This window comes from Rhinatrema bivittatum, chromosome 5 (assembly GCF_901001135.1).
Source record: "Rhinatrema bivittatum chromosome 5, aRhiBiv1.1, whole genome shotgun sequence".
Classification (NCBI taxonomy): domain Eukaryota; kingdom Metazoa; phylum Chordata; class Amphibia; order Gymnophiona; family Rhinatrematidae; genus Rhinatrema; species Rhinatrema bivittatum.
The window spans coordinates 82,073,060-82,093,957 of NC_042619.1; the positions used below are offsets into that span (position 1 = coordinate 82,073,060).

A 20,898-nucleotide genomic window follows, 5' to 3' on the forward strand; every position below is an offset into this window, starting at 1 on the left:
CTGTGTGAGAACTACCATCCTGCTTGTCCTCTGAGAAAGAATAGTTTTGCCTGTACCACAGATATTCTTCGATGGCCATTATCTTTACAATCAGAGGTTAAGATCCTAGCAGTGATCTCTGATTCAGGTTTTACGATGAATCCTCAGATATATTGCTATTAATTTTTCCTTCTATTAGCTTTGATTTTTACATAATCTATGCCCAAATCTTTCCAAATATAATTTGTTAATGGTTATCCATGTGACAGTAACTAGTTATTTAGTCTATTCCAATGCTTTGTACATTGGTTTACAGAAAATATTGTCTCATCTACAGTATATTCAGAATATGGTGGCTAGGTTTTGCTAGGCTTAAAACTTCATGACCATATTACTCCTGCCCTAGATGGCTTGCATTGGCTTCCAGTAATGTTCTAAATACAATTTAAGATTCTAGTACTGGTTTTTAAATCTTTCTTTCTAGATAGTCCCATAGTTTTGAAAAACTGTATTTGTATATCCCAAGAAGACAATTACGTTCAACTACTGATGTTACTTTATGAATTCCTTCTGTAAAAATACATCAAATATGCTGAAACCAAGAATAAAGCTTTTTCCAGCATGGCATCTATTCTTTGGAATGCCTTACCTAAACATATTCATCTTATAAATGTCAAGTGAAATGTGCCTGTGTGTGTGTGTGGGGGGGGGGGGGGGGGGGGGGGGTGGATGCCTCTGCCTGTCTGTATGTGCATGGGGATGCCTGTGCATGTGTGTGTGTGCTTGTATGTGAACTTATGTGCATATGTAAGCCAGCATGTACACATGTATAAGTTTGTGTGTGCTTGTACAAGCTTGTACATGTTTGCACAAATGTGTATGCACTTCTGTATATTTATTCAAGCTTGTGAGCACTTGTGTGTACCTATGCTTGCCTGTCCCTGGTGTGGGAGAGTGAGAGACAAAGCATTGCAGACTGAACATACTAGCGAACATTACCCAGCATTCCTTGAGATGTCTGGTCAATAACAGCCTCTGTGTGGTGCTTGTGTGTGTGCTCCTATGTGTTGGTGCATGTGCATGTTTGTAACAGTGCTTTGCAGACACAGCATATTGTCTTTGCACAGTGCACTTTCCACTAGAATGGGCACCACAAGAAAGATACTATAGTGTGGCTGACTGACTGACCAACCAACACTAGTTTTTAATATATAGATAGATAAATAGGCAGATTAGAGAGACTGATATACATGAAAGGGAATTTGAAAGACTATCGTGTCTGCAGTATTACTGTTCAGTTTGTCCGATTCCTATGAAATCCTCATAAATGCATTAGAGACTAGACCAGAATGTGAACTAACATTGCACTATGTGAAAGGGAGACTCAGAAATGAATTTGTCTGCAGAAATGGAGGACTAAAGAAGACAAAGTAACTATGAGATAATTCTGCATAGGGGAGGAAGACAAAGAAACAAAAAAATTTAAAAAAACTGTCCTTGCTGTGTAGGAGGAAGGGCTAGTGTACAAAAATAGTCCAGAAAAAAAAATTCTTCATATATCAGGGAATAAGGCTCGTAGACAGGTACAACCTACAAAAGGCAGAATTACCTATATAAAAGGGAAGGTAGTCAAAGGGCAGTTGCAACCCAAACTAAGTTAAAAGTTGTCATAGCGTGTGAGCCCTTTAGGATGTGGCATGGTTGATGAAGCCTTACAGGCAAACTGTTAACCTACGCCAACATTAGGTGAACCCGCACAGGCAAGGACGAGGAGGAACTTCACCACATAAACCCCGTTCCCCGCAGGTTGTGCCATTGTGTTCGGGGGCTGGCAGGATTTAGGCAAAGTCGGGAGGCAGGCTAGGGTCAGGGCATGAAAATCAGTCCAAGCAGGGTAGGAAGGAGCAAGGAGAAGCAGGAGCAAGGCAAGGAGCGAGGCAAGGCAGGAAGAATGAGACTCTGCAGGCCATTATGGAACAGCAGGTTGGAGTCAGAGAGTACCCCCTGCAGAAGCAGTACAGGATTGCAGGGCAAAACTGGAGCTGGTCTTCTGCCTAACAAGCCTCCTCCCTGCAGGTTGAGTCCTTGGATTTTGGGGGTCGGTAGGACTTGTCATCTGTAGAACATTATGGCTGGAGAAGTCACAGACTGGGAGCTGTGTACAGGCTGGGAGCTGGATGCAGGTACTAGCTGGGGCTAAAACTAGGTACAGACTGGGAGCTGGGACTAAGTACAGACTGTGCTGGAGAAAGCTGAAGTTGTGGGTAAGACCACTCCTTCAGCATACTTGAGCTTCCTCTGTCTAATTCCAGATACTGCAGGAATCAGCACAGTAACTTTAAATGTCCAAAAAGGAATAATGAGCCCCATGCACATTTAAATAAGGCCAATAAAGCAACATGTCCCACAGACAGAGGTCTACTGAAAATCCTTTATTTTCAGCCTATTTACCTTTAATCAGGCTTCCAAGGAGTCTCTTTTCAAACTCAGGCTAGCATATTATTCACCCACTTTACCAAATCGCTATTCACTTCAGCCTCCTTTAAGGTGAATCGACCCATATAATCACAATGTATTAGATATTCAGAAATGATAAAATAAGAAAGGAAGTAAAGCAGGAAAAATAAGTAACATAATGCAGGGAATCAAGGAAAATTAATGAAAAATATGGAAGAGAAAATACAACACTGAAATGAGGTTCGAAAAAAGAAGGAGCTGCTCAGAAACAAAAACAATGTGATAGCAAATCAATTAGATAACCAATAAAAATCAGGAAAAAATATTTTATTGCATGTACATGGACATACCATATAATTATGTAGTATACCATTAATGACTTTCATATTTGTCTTCCCAGGCTATATTCCAATATTCTTTCATCAGTGTAAAAAGTCTGAGAAATCAAGATCTGAGGAACCTGTGTGTCGTTTGCCTTGTTTTCCCTTGTCCTTAGATATAATGGCTGGGGAGGGGCAGAGAAGAGGTGTTTTTACATTATTTTTAGAGAAACATTTAACAGTAAAATTTCAATATACTGAATGTTATGCTCAGGCTTGTGGACTCTTGGCCGACGAGAGGATGGTATACCTTTTGGAGGGTCCGTAGGCTCTCTCGTCGGGTGGCGAGGCAGAACAGGAGGCAGGACCAGCTGACCCTTGGCACTGGAGACTGAGGCGAACAAGGAGACAATGAAGAGAGGAGATAAGGTGCTGTGTCTTCACCACTGGTGGTCTGCGGTCCTCCCGGGAGGAACCCGTAGGGACCCGACCGCTGGGACTTAGGTGGACCTAGGGAGGTCAGGGTAACGGTGCAAAGGCCAACTGGAGCTTCACCCTGGAAGCCTGCGGTCCCCCCAGGAGGAGCCCGTAGGGACCCGGGCCGCTGGGACTTAGGTGGGCCCTTGGAAACTGAGTCTTGAAGGAGTCCTAGGTCGAGTGCCAGAGGGTCATCGCTCACCAGTCCGAAGTCGTGTATCAGAATCACCGTAAGCCAATCCGAAGTCAGGAACCAGGAGCACCAAGACGGAACAGGATCCAAAGCTCAAGGACTCACCGAAGCAAGCAGACTGGACAGCGCTAGAAGACGTTGCCAAGTCACTGGATGAGCAGAGGAAGCTGCCTTTTATACTTCCTCTGCCCTGGCTGATAGAGAACAGGTGAGGCCATTTAAAGGGATGGGTCCCTTTAATTCTGTGGCGGGGGCGTGGCCTCATGCTTAAGCATGGTGGCGGCCATTTTGGATTCCCCCCCCCCCGCGGAGGGGAGACGCCGTTGGGGGGGAAGCAGGACGGCCTCCCCTGCAACGGGCAGCGCTGGAGGCCGCGCGGGCGCTATGGCCCGAGTCGGAGCCCTCCCCCGGGGCTCCCACGGCGAGGGAACACCACGAATCAGGTAGGGGGCTGCGGTTATGGGGCGCCACGGCCATGGAGCACAACACTGAAGGGGATAATAGCATTGGCAAACAAAAAAAAAAATAAACCTAATTACCCACAAAAATTCTCAAATAAGCATAAAACTATATATATAATATACAACGGCAGAAAGAGACTATATGACCTATCTAGTCTGCCCATCCACAATCCTACCATTCTCTCAGCAATCCCCTGTCCTTATCCCATACTTTCTTGAGTTCACATATCATCCTTGTCTCTACCATCTCCACTGGAAGGCTATTTTATGCAGCCACTATCTTCTCAGTAACAAAATAGCTCCTTAGATTACTCCTGAGTCTACCCCACGACCCCTTGTTCTAGAGTCTCCTTTCCATTAAGAGGTTCACCTCTTATGCATGGAAACCTTGGAGGTATTTAAATGTCTCCATCATAAATGAAAAGCAAAATTTGGAGGTGTGAGTGAATAAAACAAGAGGCATATATTATGCAGTTTACCCTGAAAAAAACACAGTTAAAAAAAAATAGATCACCATTGGAAACAACTCATCAGGAACATTCTGTCTAATTCTGGAGGCTGTACCTCCAAAAGTATATAAAACAGGGTAAAAGTGGTCCAAAAAAGGGCTATAAAAATGCACCAAACATCCTATGAGATGAAACTTAAGTACCTAAATATGTATACTGTGGAGGAGAGAAGAGAAAAAGGAGATATAAAGAGACATTCGAATATCACAGAAGGTATCAATAATATACAAGAAGCAAACATTTTCTAGCAGAACAAGAGGCTCCAAGGTGGGTGGACTCTGGAATACTAGAAAATATTTCTTCATTGAAAGGTTGGTAGATGCATGGAACAGCTGCCCAGTGGAGATGATGGAAACAAAAAAAAAACAGAATCTAAGAAGACATGGGGTAAGCAGAGATGATCCTGAGTTGCTAAGAGACAAATGGAAAACCAGAGATCAACTGTAGTTAATGGAACTAGAAAAGAAAGCAATTTGAGCATATTACATGATCCTTAGGGTCCCCATCACTTATATTCCCTGTTTGATGCTTCTAAAATGAAAGAAGTCACTTTACTTATGTGTTGCCTCAAGTAAAAACTTCTCTAGATTCACAAAGTTACGTTTTATCACAGGATGGGTCCCACCATCTTGGGGGGGGGGGGGGGGGGATGTTGCCATGATATTGGGGCTCCTCCCCCAAAAAAGCAATGCGGCTGTAAGTGCGTTCTTTTGTACCATGGCACAAAGAACATAGTAAGAGACCCTTTAATGCAATGGCAGCCCAAACCTCACGGGACCACCATCGCCTTAAAGGGCCACTGGTCCCCACCCAAATATTATTGCTGCAAATGAGAAGGTTGGGCAGGGGTCAGTGCTGAGCCTCGTCTCAAGCCAGGGCCAATAACTGAGGTGGCCCAACACCCCCAAAATGTTAAAAAGTAAATAAAAGAATGGCGTAGCAATGGCCCTAGCCCCCTTCTCCTTCCCCAAAGCACACAAGTAAAATGTGACCCCCAGCCCCTGATACCAATAACCCCTACTCCAAAAATCCAACCCCAAGCTCCCCACTCACAAAGTCAAGCATCAAAACACCCAAAGTCCAACATCAAACCCACCACCCCTGCCCTGAAGTCCAACATCAAACTCCCCAAGTCAACAGATCAAGCCCCCCAAAGTCAATTGATCAAGCCCCCTATCCCCCCAAAAAAGTTGATGGATCCCCAAACCCCCCCGCACAATCCCCCAACCCTGACCCTCCTCCAAACCCCCCCCCCCCCCGAATCTTGAAAGGGATCCTGCCAGGGGTCGGGGCATCCTTGCATTTGGCCCATTTTGAGCTATTTCCCAAATGGTGCCAACCTGACCTTGCCCCAGTCATATGACTGGGGTTAGGTCCGGGGATCAGACCTAGGCACTATATATAGAATCTTCATTAAATTCTAGGACCTAGTTTTCCATCTAGTGTACCTGCTCTTCATGAATTACCAAAGGAAATATATACTTTTATCATAACAAAATATTTAATACAACTTTTTAATACACACACTTAGATAATGAAAGCATAAGACCTAAGGCTTTTGGCTTCCCAACTTAACAGAGCAGGGTTGGATTTATGATTTTGATACCCACAGGCAAGACCATAAAATGGAGGCAGGGGTTTGACAGCAACCATTAGAAATAGTGTGGCAAAAAGCCCTAAAGCAAGCAGGACTAGGATTGTCTTTAGCCCAAGTATTGAATACCTTCTATAACTGGCACCTTAGGCAATTGCCTATGCCTAAATCCAGGCCTCTACCAAAGATTTTATATAGATAGATTATATTGGGGCAGATTTTAAAACCTACGCGCGCGGCCTACATTTGTGCGTGCTACCCAGCGCACACAAATGTACACCCGATTTTATAACATGCGCGCTGGGGTCAGCACGCGCAAGAGGGTGCACACTAGTGCAACCTGCACGCGCCGAGCCCTCAGGGAGACCAGCTGGCTTTCCCCATGCCCTCCGAGGCACTCCGAAATCGGAGCGGCCTCGGAGGGAACTTTCCTTTCTCCCCCCCCCACCTTCCCCTTCCTTCTCCTACCTATCCCGCCCCCAGCCCTAAAGAAACCCCACCCCCCCACGCGATCCCCCAGCCCAGCAGAAGCCTCTGGCCACGCCCCCGCCCCACATCCCACCCATTTTTTCAAGCCCCGGGACTTACACGCGTCCCGGGGCTTTACGCGCGCTGCCGGGCCTTTTGAAAATAGACCCGGCGAGCGTAACCCCCCTACGCGTGTAAATCCACCTTTAGCCCACCTGGATTTACACGCATAAGTCTTTAAAATCTGCCCCATAATGTGTGCTGTGATCTAATTAAGGGATTTATATTTCTAGTTTGAAGTAAAAGTTTTAAAAGAAAGAAAATTTTCTATGTAAAACTTTTAGTAAATACTGAAGATAATTATGTTTAACTGTAGAGGCAACATGCATTATAATCAAATGTATCAAATGCTTGATACATTTGGATATATAAATTGGATATCATCGGTGTTGCATTTCTTTGCACACACAACACTGTGTCTTTGAACGTGACTTTATGTATGAACCATGTAGAGTGAGTCCAGTAGCAGAAAGCTAAGCCGGGCATGGTTACTGTGAGAAAGCAATGATGAGTTGACGCTGTTATGGAAAGAAAAACCAAGATGGACTAATGAACTTATTTCATTGCTGGCTAATCATCATTTTACGGCTGGGGATTTGTAATGAATGTAGTTTATGAAAAAGAAAAATATTTCCAAACAATGAGTACTATCAAACAGTATGTTAGCTTTATCTATACTTCTCTTGATTAAGCTTTTAATTAGGTGAAACATAGGCCTCTGTTGGGTTGAGAAATCTGGGGTACGTTTGCATATCTGCCAAATGCCTTATGTAATTTGAAATTTAGGAATTTCAACTTTCCAAAGAGAGTTTGATAAGATTTTCCAAGTTTATATATTCAATAAGGTGCTATGAAATTTATGGTTGTGGTGTTTTCAACCATTTTATGAAGTATAACTAGTATGAATGTGGTATGTATGGAATAAGTGTTGAACACATTAATGTGGGTAGGTGGTTTAACAGCATGTGTGTGGAATATTAATAAATGAAATCAATAAACAATTTGGTTTATAATAAAAAAATGTTTTTTAAATATTAAAGTTATGGTTCAGGGTAATATTTTGTTATATATACTCACACACACACACATAGCTATATATATATATATATATATATATATATATATATAGATATATATATATATCACTAAAAGATAATGTACCACAAAAAATTATTTTATTAAATATTGTTATACAAAAAATAATTTAATAAATACAATTTATACAGAAAACATCTTACACCTGCATGTAAGCCCAGTGAACTAACGAGTCACCCATGAAGCAGGTACACCTGCAGTCAAAGCCAAAGCCACCTTCCCTTCTTTCTGAGAGAAACAAGACAGACTACCATTAATGCTCCTCCACCACTCACTATCCCCTGGGATATCCTTAAAGCCCCTTCCTAACCTAAGAAGCAAAAGCTCCTGAACACAATCGTCCAAGCCTTTGAAATTGTTCCCCTGAGAAACTCGCCTACTCTTGTGCTCGTAGCTGCGCCAATGCGGAAGGAATGAATTCTTTACAAATTCACATCCCATCCCACATGTCCTATGACCAACCTCAAAATGCTGGTAAACTGGTACAGCATTAAAAGCAACCCGTCAGCATGCTCTAAAAAATGACCCTCCACTTCTGGGCATACTGCCAAGAATGCCCGGGCACAACGAAATGGGTATGTTAAACGTTAGAAGACTGCCCTAGCATAATTGTCTGACCCTTGCCTCGCTGATCCACCTTGGATCTATGATTGCAAAACGACACCCACTCGTTGTCCACCCTTACATTCTCCCTTAGCAACCCAAACCTTCCTGGGTGTGCCCCAGACTCCGCCACTAATTCCCCCAATCTCATTGCCCCCCAAAAAAGCAAACACGTAAGCAACACAAAAAAGCAAATCTTCATAAAAGGACAGACATACATTCCCCAATTCCCCCGACAGAACTAATAATTCCACATATCGAATCGGCCACCTCTTGTCCCCTACTGCACCCTGCCACCTCTCCCACCCTCCTAAAAGTAGTTTCACACCAAAACTCGCCGCAGGATTACCCCAACTCAACATTTTCTGGAAAAAGGAAAATCCCACTTTCTGTACCCGCACAGATATCAAAGAATAATAAACAGCCTTTGCCCATAAGATATACTGAAAAATAATCACATCTGGAACTGTTACTTCTCCCCACCCTTGAGCATGTAAAACACTGGAGACCGCACCTCTCCCCTTTACATAGGATGCCCAAGCCACCGGCATCACAGATGTTTGAATCATTTCCCACTCTCTGCTCAACCAAATTTTCAGATGTATTACGGAACCACAGCTCCCATCTTGTCCGCTTCTGGGCCAAAGTCTGAAAGATATGCCACTTGGAATGAGAATGGGCATCGCAATTGCATTTTTAACCCCTGGAACATGCTTTGCTGATGCCATTATGTTCCAATGCAGAAGAGGGATTCAGCTTTGTAAGGAACTGGGGAAACCTTTGGGGAAAGGGGAGACTTTTCCGAAAGGATGGGCTCCACCTTAACCAGAGTGGAACCAAGCTGCTGGCACTAACTTTCAAAAAGGAGATAGAGCAGCTTTTAAACTAGAACAAGGGGGAAAGCAGACAGTCACTCAGCAGTGCATGGTTCGGAGAAATGTATCCTTGAAGGATACTAATGACACAGGAGAGTTAGGGCATCCCAACAGAGAGGTTCCATTAAAAGCAAACATAGTTCATATGCCTATATGTAAAAAATCACCAAAGCTAATGATTTCCGAATTATCCCAAACAACTGAAAAGCAGGTTGTTAAAACAAGCAAAAACCATGCTTTGAAATGTCTGTATGCCAATGCCAGAAGTCTAAGAAGTAAGATGGGAGAGTTAGAGTGTATAGCAGCAAATGATGAGATTGACATAATTGGCATCACAGAAACTTGGTGGAAGGAGGATAACCAATGGGACAGTGCTATATCAGGTTACAAATTATATCGCAATGATAGGGAGGATCAACTTGGTGGGGGTGTGGCACTTTATGTCCGGGAGGGTATAGAGTCCAACAGGATAAAGATCATACAAGAGAGAAAATGCTCAGTAGAATCTATATGGGTAGAAATCCCATGTGTGTTGGGTAAGAGTATAGTGATAGGAGTATACTACTGTCCACCTGGACAAAATGGTCAGACAGATGATGAAATGCTAAGAGAAATCAGGGAAGCAAACCAATTTGGCAGTGCAATAATAATGGGAGATTTCAATTACCCCAATATTGACTGGGTAAATGTAACATCAGGACTTCCTAGAGATATAAAGTTCCTGGATGTAATAAATGATTGCTTCATGGAGCAATTGGTTCAGGAACCAACAAGAGAGGGAGCTATTTTAGATTTAATTCTTAGTGGAACACAAGATTTGGTGAAAGAAGTAACGGTGGTGGGGCCACTTGGCAACAGTGATCATAACATGATCAAATTTAAAACTAATAACTGGAAGGGGGACAATAAGTAAATCTGCAGCTCTAACACTAAATTTTAAAGAGGGAAACTTTGATAAAATGAGGAAAATAGTTAGAAAAAAACTGAAAGGTGCAGCTGCAAAGGTTAAAAGTGTTCAACAGGCTTAGACATTGTTTAAAAATACAATCCTAGAGGCGCAGTCCATATGTATTCCGCGCATTAAGAAAGGTGGAAGGAAGGCAAAACGATTACCGCCATGGTTAAAAGGTGAGGTGAAAGAGGCTATTTTAGCCAAAAAAACATCCTTCAAAAATTGGAAGAAGGATCCATCTGAAGAAAATAGGATAAAACATAAGCATTGTCAAGGTAAGTGTAAAACATTGATAAGACAGGCAAAGAGAAAATTTGAAATGAAGTTGGCCATAGAGGCAAAAACTCATAATAAAAACTTTTTTAAATATATCCAAAGCAAGAAACCTGTGAGGGAGTCGGTTGGACCATTAGATGACAGAGGGGTTAAAGGGGCTCTTAGGGAAGATAAGGCCATTGCAGAAAGACTAAATGAATTCTTTGCCTCCATGTTTACTAATGAGGATGTTGGGGAGATACCAGTTCCAGAGATGGTTTTCAGGGGTGATGACTCAGACGAACTGAACGAAATCATTGTGAACCTGGAAGATGTAGTAGGCCAGATTGACAAACTAAAGAGTAGCAATCACCTGGACCGGATGGTATGCATCCTAGGGTTCTGAAGGAACTCAAAAATGAAATTTCTAATCTATTAGTTAAAATTTGTAACCTATCATTAAAATCATCCATTGTACCTGAAGACTGGAGGGTGGCCAATGTAACCCCAATATTTAAAAAAGGCTCCAGGGGCGATCCGGGTAACTATAGACCAGTGAGCCTGACTTCAGTGCCGGGAAAAATAGTGGAAACTATTCTCAAGATCAAAATCGCAGAGCATATAGAAAGACATGATTTAATGGTACACAGTCAACATGGATTTACCCAAGGGAAGTCTTGCCTAACAAATCTGCTTCATTTTTTTGAAGGGGTTAATAAACATGTGGATAAAGGTGAACCGGTAGATGTAGTGTATTTGGATTTTCAGAAGGCGTTTGACAAAGACCCTCATGAGAGGCTTCTACGAAACCATGGGATAGGAGGCGATGTCCTTTCGTGGATTACAAACTGGTTAAAAGACAGGAAACAAAGTAGGATTAAATGGTCAATTTTCTCAGTGGAAAAGGGTAAACAGTGGAGTGCCTCAGGGATCTGTACTTGGACCAGTGCTTTTCAATATATATAGAAATGATTTGGAAAGGAATACGACGAATGAAGTTATCAAATTTGCGGATGATACAAAATTATTCAGAGTAGTTAAATCACAAGCAGACTGTGATACATTACAGGAGGACCTTGCAAGACTGGAAGATTGGGCATCCAAATGGCAGATGAAATTTAATGTGGACAAGTGCAAGGTGTTGCATATAGGGAAAAATAACCCTTGCTGTAGTTACATGATGTTAGGTTCCATATTAGGAGCTACCACCCAGGAAAAAGATCTAGGCATCATAGTGGATAATATTTTAAAATCGTCGGCTCAGTGTGCTACAGCAGTCAAAAAAGCAAATAGAATGTTAGGAATTATTAGGAAGGGAATGGTTAATAGAACGGAAAATGTCATAATGCCTCTGTATCACTCCATGGTGAGACTGCACCTTGAATACTGTGTACAATTCTGGTCGCCGCATCTCAAAAAAGATATAATTGCGATGGAGAAGGTACAGAGAAGGGCAACCAAAATGATAAAGGGGATGGAACAGCAACCGTATGAGGAAAGGCTGAAGAGGTTAGGGCTGTTCAGCTTGGGGAAGAGATAGCTGAGGGGGGATATGATAGAGGTCTTTAAGATCATGAGAGGTCTTGAACGAGTAGATGTGACTCAGTTATTTACACTTTCGAATAATAGAAGGACTAGGGGGCATTCCATGAAGTTAGCAAGTAGCACATTTAAGACTAATCGGAGAAAATTCTTTCACTCAACGCACAATAAAGCTCTGGAATTTGTTGCCAGAGGAGGTGGTTAGTGCAGTTAGTGTAGCTGGGCTCAGAAAAGGTTTGGATAAGTTCTTGGAGGAGAAGTCCATTAATGGCTATTAATCAATTATACTTAGGGAATAGCCACTGCTATTAATTGCATCAGTAACATGGTTTCTTCTTAGTGTTTGGGTAATTGCCAGGTTCTTGTGGCCTGGTTTTGGCCTCTGTTGGAAACAGGATGCTGGGCTTGATGGACCCTTGGTCTGACCCAGCATGGCAATTTCTTATGTTCTTAATAATGATGATACCCTACCATATCTAGCAAACTGCCTGTTTATGGCCTCCACTATGCTCCGACTGTCACCCCAGGAACAAAACCTTTTTGTCCCTTAGACGATGACCCCATAATACCAAAGTCACCATGATACGGATTAACTGAGCACCTGTTCCTAGGTATGAAATCATTTACTGAAGCCCCAGCCAGAAAATACAGATTCAAAATTACTCTGAATTTTACCACTTTCTTCTTGGGGACTACCACTAAAGGAGACAAGTGCATTGCCTCAAAAGAAGGCGAATCAAATGGCCCAGCAACTTCCCCCAAACTTAACTCATTCCCCAATCTCTCCCAAATGACACCTGCTAACCTGACTGTTGATTTGACATTCCGAATGCATCCCCTGGCTCCCAGGTCCTCATATGGATTTGTGAACCCCCGTTTGAACCCTTCCTGAAGCAACTCTGTCTCCATCCAATCGGGAAAATGCCCCAACCATTCCAAAATTACCTCCAAACGAACCAGTGTCGGGGCCAAGGCATCAGGACTCAGTTCCCCTTCCATCACCGGAGATGGCATGCTTATTGCATTGAAAACTCGGTGTCCCCCTCTGCATACTAAGCAGGCTGCCGGAACTTACAGTTGGGAAACAAGCACAACGTTTTATTATATCTCCAGCATAGTCTGTGCCACCCATCTGCCTTCCCGAATCTCCCAGGCTCATGAAAGGAACTGCTCAGTTTCCCCCTGCTAACCACCTTACTACCCCTACATGCTCTCTGTTCATCATCTGTATTTACCACAGATTGATATCCCATGTGCCCCACATCATAAACCGATTCCCCTCCATTTTATCTCGAAACCTCTCATCGTAGTTCAACCAAGCCCACCCCTCAATCATTAAATGTCCCTAAAATGCTGTCAGCGTATGCTAACAAGGACCCATATTGTACAGGATCAAAATGACCCACCACACTCGCTAGCAGAAGAAAACATTTTACTCAATTAATGATATTCCTGGGAATCTTCTTAGGAGCTGCACTCTCCTTATTCTTCGTTTTCCCCTTCTTACTACCCCTCCTACCTTTCAACAGCTTAAATATATCAACATAGCTAGGCTTCTTAATCCTCCTCTGCAAACTCCTGGGAACACCCTCCCATAACTCCCTCAACGCTACTAGTGCTAGATGCCTCATGTCCTGTCCCAGACTCTCACCCACAACAGTCTGCTCTAACGGTTGGAATGCCACAAATCGAAAATGAAGAGTAAGAAAAAGAAAATGATAAACTTATGCTTCCTGGACCTCTTCCCTTTTCTTGCCCACCAGATATCCACGTACCCCCTTGTGCCCCCCCACACATCCCTGTATCCTCCCACTCCATTGGGTCCCCCTAATAATACCCCTATCAATCTCACCCTCTGCTGACCCCTGCTTCTCTGCCCGATCTCTGCTGCTTGCAACACTCTGCTGACCCCTGTTGCTCTCCATCCGGGAGCTCTGCTGTCAGTCAACAGCATTAGAGCCGGCCGAGGTCTCAACCGCCTGCATCCTCTGCTGATGGTCGGCTGCCTCAAAGCCCACCGAGGTCCCCGCAGAGAAATCCTAACTCTGCCAAGCTTCCTGCTGAGAAGTCCTTCGACCGCTCACTGACCTCATTGGAATGTGGAACTGCAGAAGCAGAAAACAAGCCAGCACCAGAAACTCTTGCAGCCCCAATCCTGCCCTCTCCTGGCCTCAAAACCTGCCCAGAAACTTTGCTCTGACTAACACCCCTTCCCCATCTTGTACCCCGCCTCTCCCCAACTTTCCTTGGACTAACATCCCCATCCCAAGCAAAGTAGTCTCCCCAACCTCCCCCCATCCACAAATTATCCCACCTCATCCCCACTGACCAAATCACCCTGGGCCAAGAGCCAAACCAGGGCCCTTGCCTGAGCCTGCCCCATAACCTCATCCGCCATACCATTCTGGCCAAGTAGGCTGACTCCATAACCAATGTTCCCTCCAAGAAGGGACTAGATATGTACAAATTATTTTTCTTGTTAGCAACAATTTTTTTAAACCAATGATTTTTGATTGCCAGTATTAGCATTGCATTTCTGTACATAGCACAAAGAAAAATGTATATGAGCAACCATGTAAAATCTGTGAGCAACGCTCTGAAACATATGAGCATTCGCTCACATGCTCAGCTTAGAGAGAACTATGACCACAACTGCTGCATGTCCTGCACAAAGCTCTCTCTACATTGACAGACATTCCCATCACCAGCCCCAGGAAAGGGACCAGAAACCAATGGTGCAGCTCCACCCCCCAACGCTGCATTGTTTTCCAAATGAGGTCTCTCTTGAGGCCCCTGTCGGTCCTTTTCCCTGCCATTCTTTTTCGAGACTCTGATGCTGCGCCCCCGAAACTGACCCTGATCACCCAGGACCACCGCACATTCTACCAGGACTGCAGTTCCACCTCTACCCAGCACTCACGTCAACACCTGCAAACAACATGGCCTCTCACCACCATCTCGGCCGATGAAAAAGCTAGCTTCCCCCGTAACCTTCACAAAAGGCCCCAAGAGTGCTCCGGCACTCGCCACACAGACATCCTGACCCAGCTGTGCCTCTACCCCACTTGCATCCATTTCACCGTTCAGTGCTGCGCAAACGCCGATCACAAAGTCTCCACCTACCGCTCCTCCATGCCCGATGCCATCATCACCATCATTCACTCTCGCTTCCACCACCAAACTGGCCGCAATACGTGCATACTGGATCAGTGCCTCTCCCCCGAACTTTGTTCACTTGCCGCCACTGCTGGACCTACTCCTTAAAATGCCTTCCTTGCCTCACCAGCGCCGGCCTCCATACCCACTTGCCTTGCCTCATTTTCAAGAAGGGAACTCCTTTCCTTCGATATACACTGTTGGCCTGCCGCCCGTGTCTCCCCACCTAAACCACACCATGCCCCCCGGAAAACAAAGGTAATCCAAGCAACAAAACACCAGATGATTGAAAAAAGTAGGGAAGGTAGCAAAAAGCGCCAACAAGAAGGAACGCAACGGTTTTCCAGGGTACCCAGATTAAAAAAGGAGCCAAACACATGCCCCATATCGCCTAACTCACTCACTGAACCATCCCTGCCTGAACCAATCAGGAACATACCCCATCATTTCATAAATAAATGACTTGGAGACTCCAAGGCTTGGAGACCCTCACCTGCCCCACCAACACCCCTAGGAGAAGGGAGGGGCAAATATCCGCCCGCCACCATATTAATGGCAGTAGAGTGGACCTTGCCCCCCAGTCTTGAACATATATGATCTTAAATGTCCATTTCTCAAAGATTTACCGAATCCTTAAACTGCACGTTTCCAATTTCGTACAACAAAAGGATAAAACTTCACTAGATGAAGGATCCGCTCAATGGCACTTGGTTGAATTTACACATTGCTACTTTGGATACTTGTGAAACATTCCCCTGATGCAGCCCATATCAGGTAAAACAAAGGTCTCTGTTGGGACTGAATTATTAAGAACGTGATCAGATTCTGGGATTAAACCGTTAAGAACGTGATTAGATTTCACGATTACGGACTGCAAACAAACGATAAACCTCTGTGATGTTATTTAGAAGTTGGCATGTTGCCAATTTTAAACATATCCATGGTGCTTTATGATAAGAATGTTCACTTGCCGCCACTGGGTAAACATTTACAGAGATATTAAAGTGATATTGTGAATTTTTCATATAGAGCAGTATTTCTATACAGTTTTAATATAGCGTGTATGGTGTGTGTACATTGAGCTCATAGAGTGAATGGTGTGGAAATATGGTGGGTATATTCCTTCAGATTGTTGCTAATTGAGGTGAATAGATGGTTATGTGTTGTTTTTAACATTGAAATATAAAACAATTCTGGTTTTTCAATAAAAATAGTTGGAAATTTAAAAATAGTAAGGTAAAATTTATGGTAATACTCCCGATTACATTTATTTAAAAATTTTGAGTATCCATATCTAAATTATTAGTTAAAGCCAAAATTTGTTGTACCATCATATATATACACACACACACACTCTTTACTTCCCAGAATATAATATAGCCTATGCAAATTTATATTGCCTCATTTATTTACAACTTGAATCATTAATACAAGATATTTTTGACTATCTTCAAATCCAATGAATCAAATTTTATTTCAACAGTATTTTACACATTGGAATAAAGTACCATGAAGCATAATTCAGTCAAGCATATAGATAAAAGCAAAAACATTCACTTTTGTTCACAGTTTCAGTACTAGTTTGACTTACCTGAATACTATATCAAATGACAACGTTTTTCAAAGATGTTCTCCTCTTATTTGATGATGGGGAAAACTTGTCATAAATCAGACCTGACAGGGTGACAAAATATTTTGAAAACTCACTTGAATGTATGTGGCACCCTCTACTGCCGATTTCAGGTCAGTGCAGCCACTGATGAGAGAGATTTGCTGCTGCACACTCAGGGATCCTCTCAGCATTCCTGATTTTTCCAGTTCCTCCATCTGTTTACTAATCAGAACAATAGAAAACAATCATATATCCACAAAGACTGAAAACTACTTCCTGAAACATAAGATGCACTAAAATCTCTCTCTTATAACTGAGCAGTGACCGAGGTGCCGCGAATGCGCAGTAGAGAGCAGCTTTGACCAACGTGCCGCGCATGCGCGGACCACAGAGCTCTGACCGATGTGCTGCAAAACAAAACTCTCGTCCGTTCCATGCTGGGGTGGCAGCACAATATGAGGATGGACCAGGCCCCTCCGGCAAAACAACTAATGGTGTCCTGGCTGGGCAAAAGCTTGCAGGAAACACAGGGAGTGGAGGAAGGCTGAGGGAGAGGGAAATGGTTGTGGATGAGGTGAGAGGGGAAGGAAAGGGAAGATGAGAGGGGATGGAAGGAAAAGGGAAGAGGATATGAGTGAGTAAGTGGGAAAGGTAAGAAGTTGGGGAGAAGAGAGCAGCTCTGACCGATGTGCTGGTCTGACCAATGTGCCTCCTCTAGGATTAAGAAGCCTAGCTATGTTGATATATTTAAGCTGTTGAAAGGTAGGAGGGGTAGTAAGAAGGGGAAAACAAAGAATAAGGAGAGTGCAGCTCCTAAGAAGATTCCCAGGAATATCATTAATTGGGTAAGATGTTTTCTTCCGCTAACGAGTGTGGTGGGTCATTTTGATCCTGCACAATATGGGTCCTTCTTAGCATACGCTAACACCATTTTAGGGACATTTAATGATTATGAGGAGTGGGCTTGGTTGAACTACGATGAGAGGTATCAAGATAAAATGGAGGGGAATCGGTTTATGATGTGGGACACATAGGATATCAATCTGTGGTAAATACAGATGATGAACAGAGAGCATGTAGGGGTAGTAAGGTAGTCAGCAGGGGGAAACTGAGCAGTTCCTTTCATAAGCCTGGAGGATTCGGAAAGGCAGGGAACCCCGTTAAATTGCAGACTGGTGGCACAGACTATGCTGGAGATATAATAAAACGTTGTGCTTGTTTCCCAACTGTAAGTTCCGGCATAGCCTGCTTAATATGCAAAGGGGGACACCCAGTTTTCAATGCAGTAAGTATGCCATCTGGGGTGGTGGAAGGGGAACTGAGTCCTGATGCCTTGGCCCCGACACTGGTTCATTTGGAGGCAATTTTGGAATGATTGGGGCATTATCCCAATTGGATGGAGACAGAGTTGATCCAGGAAGGGTTCAAACGGGGGTTCACAAATCTCACCCGTTTGAACGGGCCTAACGGCTTGTATATTTATATTGTAATAGAGTAGTGCCAGTACTGCCAGTCACCATTTAGACATTCTAAAAGGTAAAAAGAATTAAACAAGCTTTGAAATTATTATTGCAAGAGGATGAGGATTGTGGCAATGTATGATTCTTTCTATATTTTTTGTGGTTTAGCTCCATTCCCTAGGACTGCATCCTATCTACTTTAAAAAAAAAAAAAAAAAAAAAAAAAAAAGTGCTTCTTTCACAATCCCCTCTTCCCTGCCTGGACAATCATATCCACCTACAAACCTGTTTCCCTACTGAAAGGCCTGGATTTAAGTCTAGGCAACACAGGCAATTGCTTCTGGTGCTAGATTCTGATAGGGTACTGGAGCTTTGCTGCAGCTCCCATGACTCTCTCCAGGCCTGTCTTTGAGCTGGGGCCACTCTGATCTGACAAAGGCAGCAGCAGCAACTCAACTTTAAAAAGAAAATTCAGTGCTGAGCTGCCAGTTTCCTGTCACATGCTCAAGGCCATGAGGCAGCCCTGCCCCTCATATAGGTTTCCAGAGTAACAGGAAGTCCATGGGGAGGAGAAGGTGGGTATGCCACAGGGCCATGAGTGTGTGAAAGTTGGCTGGAAGCCCCACATTGAATTTCCTGTTTAAAGTTGTTGTCGATACTGGAGCGCAGTGTGGCTCAGAGGCAGGAGGAGAGGAAATGGACAGGACCAATCTGGGGTCCCTCACCCTCTCCCCTTCACAACTCTTCATACTTCTGATGACCTCGGAGGGGATGAGAGTCAATCTCCATACCTCAGCCCTGCCTGCTGCCTATAGGCATCAAAACTATAAATCTGACACTGCCTATTGATATTTAAATTTTCCAAGGAAACTCCTTAAGAGGTTGCAACTTGAATTCTTTTCAACCAGTTCTGATCCAAGCATGAGGTAGGTAAATGAGAGATACCCTCCACTTTAGATAAATGTTTTAAAAATGATTGACTTATGAATATACAGTGGCTTGCAAAAGGTATTCGACACCTCCCTCCCCCCGCTAAAAAGTCAACAGATTTGTGTGGATTACAAATGATGCACAGATTGTTCCAGACAGTATTTTTATTCCAAACTAGTATGCTCTTAAAGTAAATTTTCAAAATCATAATTCATTATTTCTCTGCATCTTTGGTAAAAAAACAATGAAAAACTGAAAAATACTGCTTGCATAAGTATTCAATCCCTGTACTGTGGAAGCTCCAAGTTTACACAGATGAAAAATACTGCCTTAACAATTAGCTTACAATTGGCCTCTACCTATGAATTATTTAAAAAGGTCAGCTTTTCTGGATAAAAGACCCCCTAATTCTAGTACCATTGATCAAACTGTGAATCTGATGGAAAGCTGTGAAAATGAAGACCAAAAAGCATTCTAAGGAAATTAAAGATAAAGTTACAGACATACACAAGATAGAAAAAGGCTACGAGATAATATCTAAGTGCTTGGATATCCCAGTGAACACTGTTGGATCAATTGTGAGGAAATGAAAGCTGCATCATACCACCCAGACACTGCCTAGGCAAGGCCTTTCCTCAAAACTCAGCATCAGAGCAAGAAGGAGTCTTGTGAGGGAAGCCACAGAGACCCAACAATCACTTTGAAGGAGCTACAGAGTTCAGTGGCAGTGCACCAGTCAACCATATCAAAAACTCTGCATACAACTGGCCTACATGGGAGAATGGCTAGAAAGAAGCCATTACTGAAGAAAAATCACATCAAAGCACATTTGCCAGAAAGCATCAGAGTGATCCAGCTAAAATGTGGGATAAGGTTTGGTGGTCAGATGAGACAAACATTTTTGGTCAAAATTCAAAATGCTATGTTGGCACAAATCTAACACTGCTTATTCCTCAAACAAACATCATCTCAACAGTAAAGTATGGGGTGGCAGTATCATGTTGTGGGGATGCTTTTCCTCAGCAGGGACTGGGCATCTTGTTAAAATCAAAGGACGGACGGATGGAGCAACATACAGGAGATACTGCAAGACAATTTGCTTCAGTTTGCTAAAAAACTAAATCTTGGGAGAAAGTTCACCTTTCAGCAGGACAATGATCCCAAGCAGAAGGCCAAAGTAATACAGGAGTTGTTGTACAACAAAAAGGTGAATGTTCTACAATGGCCAAGTCAAAATCCAGATCTCAGTCCAAACAAGAATCGGCATTATCCAAGCAACCTGAACAACCTGGAGCAAATCTGCCAGGTAGAATGGGCAAAAATCACTCCCAAACAGTGTGCAAAGCTGGTAGAAACTTACCCCGACAGGCTCCTGAGTGTGAATCCATAGTCTCTTGAGTTTTGCTGCTGTCAATTGTACTGCAGGTGATGGAACGGACACTGGAAGGGGCAGGGGAAGAATGGGTTGTTTCCCATAAACAATTTGAAAGAGGGAAACCCCCGTGGCATATGCGGAAACTCAGCCCAGGGAAAGAGACAGACCCAGTCATCCTGACGAGCATTGACTTAAGATCTCAGAAATTGCTTCAAGGTGCAGTTAGTTCTCTCAGCCTGCCCATTGGTTTGCGGGTGGTTGGCGGTAGTAAAGTCTAAGGAGATACGAAATTTTTTGCAGAGATACTGTCAGTATTTGGCAGTAAACTGGGAGCCTCGGTCAGAGGTGATATGCTGTGGCAAGCCATGGAGACAGAAAATGTGTCGTATGAATAACTGGGCCAGTTGAGAAGTAGATGGAAGACCGGGTAAGGGCGTGAAGTGCGTCATTTTAGAAAAGAGGTCGACCACCACCCAGATCACCGTGTAGCCCTCAGAGGCAGGGAGGTCCAATATGAAATCCATG

The 20,898-nt window shown here is 43.5% G+C and overlaps 1 protein-coding gene across 1 annotated transcript in view; it reads right to left on the reverse strand.

Moving 5' to 3' along the window:
• CRYL1 (crystallin lambda 1) overlaps positions 1-20,898 on the reverse strand; it is a 267,609-nt gene that overhangs the window by 203,144 nt on the left and 43,567 nt on the right. Inside the window, exon 3 of the mRNA XM_029602510.1 lies at positions 16,704-16,830. Coding sequence (XP_029458370.1) covers positions 16,704-16,830 — 127 coding nt within the window. The remainder of the gene's footprint in view (positions 1-16,703; positions 16,831-20,898) is intronic.